At 40.7% G+C, this 5,369-nt stretch overlaps 1 protein-coding gene across 1 annotated transcript; it reads right to left on the minus strand.

The window, feature by feature from the left end:
• Positions 1-850: 850 nt before the first annotated feature.
• LOC116684690 (arf-GAP with SH3 domain, ANK repeat and PH domain-containing protein 2-like) lies at positions 851-5,250 on the minus strand (the record flags this gene model as incomplete). Its single annotated transcript, XM_032510168.1, has 3 exons — positions 851-2,704; positions 4,091-4,210; positions 5,174-5,250. Coding segments are annotated over 3 exons (272 nt in total), but the record flags the coding sequence as incomplete, so codon positions are not given.
• Positions 5,251-5,369: the final 119 nt, after the last annotated feature.

Consider the following 5,369-nt stretch of genomic DNA (forward strand, 5'->3'; position numbering starts at 1 on the left):
GAGAGGCTACACGGCTCTCGGCGGGACAGTTCAGCAGTGCAAGGACACAAAGTTAGAGTGTAACAAAGGTTTTTAATATTGTTCTTGGGAATTAACACAAAATGATAAGCCAAGTCAAAAAGGTAATCAGGATAATGGTTGCTCTTGCAACAGTCCAAACTTAACAATGTCTCTTCAAACCAAAAATCATAAACCTGATTCCCTCAGGTAAATCTCTCTTGAAAAACAGGTCTTCAGCCTTACTTTTAGACAGCGTCGCAGCCCGTGGCCTATCTGTCGGTAAGAACTCTTCAGTCTTCAGGTAAGTATTCCAGTCTTCAGGTAAGTATTCCAGTTTTCATCCCTCCCAGGAAAGTGCCGCTTCGATCCTCTGTAGATCCTCTGAGAGCAACTTGAGCTTGTCTCCCAAACAACACTCCTCACCAACTGTGTCTCTGGGCTTTAAGCTGCCCTTCAGCTCATCAGGCCCTGATTGGTCTCAGGTGTGTTGGGATGCAGGGTGTGAGGGGTGGAGTTCCCAACGCCACCAGCAGATGGTGCCAACTGCCCGTGATGCAGCCATTCCAGGGGTACGTAGCGGCCCTCCAGCACGCAGCCTTCGTGACATCACAATGTACGCAACATGCTGAAATATTCCCCATCAGAGGGAGCTCTTGATACATCATCTGACTTAGTTTGATATGAATCACACCAGTCAAATGGTGTCATATTTTTTAAATGTACTGTTTAAATAAACAATTTTCGAGACTGAAAATATCCCCAAATAAACAAGATTTGGTATCAGCAATAATTTAGTAAAAGTGGACATTGTTTACACAAATACATTTTCTTTAAGAAACAGAGCAAAGCCTTGTTTGTTCATATTTTATTGTTCCAGTTTCATTTTCCCTTATACTTGCACAGAGTTAAGAGTCGATGCAGTGATCCACAGACAGTTAATGAGAATGAATTGAGTTTATTTTCCTAGTTGTGTGTGTTCTTTGTGTATTCAGTACACACAAACACACAGAGGTCCAGCTGAGGTTGTATCTGTAACTGCCATCACCACAGCACAAAGACATTTACTGCCCAGGGTTAACTTTTCTTTACATATAAATATCAGAAAATCAAATCTATTTACATGAATAGATTATTAAATCTTCCTGTTTTTAGTGAGTTCATTAAACACGAAGAGAGTATCAGTTACGATGCACTTCTCTTTATTAACAAATCCACGGAAGGCTCTGGTTTTCCGGTTAAATGCCTAAATATCAACATTATGAACAAAGAAAGTTGCTCTGCAACCAAAATGAAGTTATTACTACATTTATTTATATTTCATAACACTACTGATAAACCCATCTTTCTACATTATGGGACCCCAGAGGTGTACGGATATAGGAGGGTAAGATGAAAGGAAGGATATTTCTTTCTCTGTATAATGTCAAAGATAGAGACTAAATTCAGCTCATTTGTGAACAAAAAAAAAAAAAAAAAACAGCAAAAAGTGAGCGCTCTTAAAGGCAAGCGGAAGCAACAAAAGTCAGAGAGCCAATTCCTACTTTTCATCACATTCCCGTGTTCTTTTTATCTCCTCTTTCTTCAATATTCTTTTATTCTCAGCTTATTCTGTGCAGACGAGACAGGCAAACACAAACCCTTCCTGTTCCTCTAATAAGGCGGGTGACACGCGAGGACAGCTCGAGGTGTCAGACTCGGCATAAAGGTAATTACGGCTGCTGCAGCTCCACTCAGTGTCAGCCTTCAACCTAAAACAGTCCTGGAGGAAGAACTGGAGTGTTGCTGTTGAATATTATCCTCTACGATGAAACACTGCAGACTGTGTGTGTGTGGAAAAGCTGTTCCATCCCTCCACACACCTGGGAGAAAGTGGTTTCTTGCAGGTGTGATGAGTTAGTCTATTTTTAATTATGTTTGCCCCCTTTCAACACCAGTCCATCTTTAAAATGGGGACAAGGAAACAATCCCTCAGGTGTAGCTTCTAGCACATTCAAGGTTAATTTAGCACCATGAGAAAACCTCCACACCGAAGGCTTACTACAGAGTTGAATGGTCGCACCTATAAGCAGGTAGGCATTTAAAACCGCTCATGCACAGAAGTTGAATGTAAGCATGTTGACTATTTTCACATTTACAGTCGTTAGTAAGTTAAAATACATTGCTGTAGTCTTCATAGTGCTATCTGTACAATGCAGCTGAACAGAAAATGGATGAAATGAATACTGTACATATTAACCTTCATTACGTTGCATGTCGTCTTGTGTTGTAACAGGGATAAAGCAAAGCAAAGTGCATTTATTGCTAGAGGTCATTCACTACAATCATTGTTTTTAAATCTTAAAGAGTCTTTGTCAGAAACATTAACAGCAAGCATTAAAACCACATACAGTCCCATGACGCCTTGCAAAGGAATGACACCCAGACTTTCTGCTATGGTTGCCCTGACGACAGCCATACTAAGTTGCAGCCGAGGGAGTTTATCCAGCAGTGACACTAGAAGCTTGCAGATGATGAAGTCAACAACAAACAGTGGGACGATGGTGGATGTTTTTTGCCAGCTGGCTGGACAGACGGGTGAAGGAGCGGCGCTGCATCCCTCGACTCTTCCTGAGGCCCTGAGAGGAATGTTTCAGTCAGCAATGAAGTGTACAAATGTCACCGGGAAGGCTCCTCTTCTCATCGGATCACCTTCAATGTGGCCCAGCTGTGAAGAGGGAAGACAGAAGCGACGTCAGAGGATGATAAAAGGTAGCTAGTTGTAGTCATGTTGGGTTTGAGTCTACAAAATAAGTTATCTAGAGCACATACACACAAGTAAAACACCACTAAACACTAGGGCTGGGTTTTCCAATGATTTGCCATTGAAAGATTCAATATCGATTACTAAAATCCCACGTGAATCTCAGTGAATATGTGCACTAAAAATTATGTGTACACTTGTTACTTGTAATAAAAGGGTATAGTTGTGTAAAATGTCTATGTAGCAGAAATCAAGGTTATTACAACATACAGAAAAAGGTTCTCCTGAGTTAGTCTGCAATTATCGTAGATGAAAGCTGTATGTGTGGGAGAAATCAAATGTGTAATCTATAGTTTAAAAATAAATCTGAGAACTGCTATATAAACTTAACATTTAAGTGCATTAGGAGATCATTGCCAATATCTATTACTACTAAACACCATCTAATGGATAACACATAGTGGACTATGAGAGGCTAAAACACAATTAACATCCAAATAATATTTAAAACGACATTCCCACATTATCATTTATTACCTTGGCCGATAATGAAGATAGTACTTATTATGTCCATTTAAGTCATTTTAAACGTCTTCTATACCTGAAAATAAAAAAGCTAGGACGTGTTTCTGCTCCAAAAAAACAAGGCTGAAAGTGAAACATGCCATTGAGGAAATAAATACAGAATAATAAGCAATTTTGTTACACAGTCTGTTATACAGTCTTCACAACAAAACAACCTTCTGTCATTTATTTTGACTTCTCTTATGAAATAAATGTATACTCAGAAATGAATAATGAAAATGTGTAGCTTGAGTCATATAGTACAGTAACGTTTTCCAGCTAAGAGACCAACGAAGCACCACAGTGACACTCACTACAGCTGACTTCATCTCCTCTTCGTGCTGCCAGTCTACTGTGCTTTCATTCGCTATTTCAGAAACACAAAGAGTGATAACGCTGTTGAATAAAGGACAGAGAGGGAGCATGGCAGGGACCTCGGGGGACTTAGGGTCCATGCAGGGACAGAGAGAGAGAGAGAGAGCGAGAGACTAAGTACGGTCATATCTGCAGAGGTTAGAGGAAAACAAGTTGCAGCTGGTCGCTCCTCACACAAGGGGCTCCACAGAGGAAGCAGCAGCAGGCGGAAAAAAAGGAGGAGGGGGGGGATATCAGCCTGAATGAGGTCATGGCTTTTTGCTTTAGCCACCATGGTTACTGAGTGCAAGGACATCCATATGGTAAAACTGGGACCAGAGTGGGACAATAGCTAGACTGGGAGCACTTTGTGCTTTAATTTGACAACAAGTATTCAAAATGGAAAAGAGATACTGCATGAGAGATACTGACCCACCACTCCTGGTCCTCCTCTCCATCCACCACGATCACCTCGCCCTCAGAGAAGGTCAGCTCGTCTGGGTTGTCGGCAACACAGTTGTAGATGGCTTTCACTCGCTTCGGCCTCTGCTTCTGAGAGGCAGAACAAAAGCACACAAACAAGTTTGGGCGCAGGAGAGAGAAATGGTAGAGAAGATTGGTGTGTGCATTCTGTATTGTGTTGCCTTTTTTCCTATCTTTTGTACTAACTATTAACTTATTATTATTATTATTATTATTGTTGGGAACTAAAGCCAAGTTACACAGAGAAGATGAATTCAGTGAACTGTATGGTGTCCAATTACATTACAAGACAAAGCTCCCTGGGACGACGTGTACAGAGTCTTCTGGTTTGTTCTCTTTCTCAACCAACCCATTAAAAGGTTCGGGGGAGTTTTTTTTTTTTTTTTTTACAAATTGAGGATCTAAGGACGAAGGATTGTAAAGCCCTTAGAGGCAAATTTGTGATTTGGAGTTAATAAAGGCTGAACAAATTTGTTTTTAGGATTTGTCTCTAGTGTTTCACTTTTTGTATTTGTACTACTTCTGTGTAGTTTTTGCACCTCTGACAGAAGGAATTAATAATGAATCATCTAAGTTCAATTTGATTGAAATTGGATGTAGCGGATGTAGCGGACCTTGAAAACCCTGATTTATCCAGTGATAACATGCAACTGGTACAGCACAGGCTATGAGACAAAGGCACAAAATCAAAAGAAAAATCCTAGGACTTTCCATTGACTGACAAACTAAAATTAAAGTAATTGTTAGTCATTATTGCAGGCTAGAAAGATGTAAAATTGTCCACCCTTGAAAAACCTAAAAGGGAGCTAAAAAGCTTCTCTACAAAAACTGAGAAGAAGCTCTTCTACTGGGCACGGAAACACTGAGCCAACAGCTCAACCTGCGGGCCACTGAAGGGGATTGTACAACTGATTAATGGAATAAACCATGACTTGGAAAAACGCAGCCAGATCTTTGCAACGGTATGAATGATTAAGCACTTTCAAATAAACAAATATCGGATGATAATGAGCAGGAAGATAAAGGACTCACAGGGTAGGCCTTCTCGGCGTGGGGGCTGGAGGCAGAGACTGACCCATGGAGTTCTGGGGGATCCTGGCACTTCCTAGCTGGAACAGGAAAGGGAAATTATATCACAACGACAACAAAACTTTCCACCGTTTCCAAAGAAGAAACAGAACCTGACATAATGTTAACGGAACTTTCTGGACACTGGACAGAAAAACTG

This window comes from Etheostoma spectabile, unplaced genomic scaffold (genome assembly GCF_008692095.1).
Source record: "Etheostoma spectabile isolate EspeVRDwgs_2016 unplaced genomic scaffold, UIUC_Espe_1.0 scaffold00019465, whole genome shotgun sequence".
Lineage (NCBI taxonomy): Eukaryota > Metazoa > Chordata > Actinopteri > Perciformes > Percidae > Etheostoma > Etheostoma spectabile.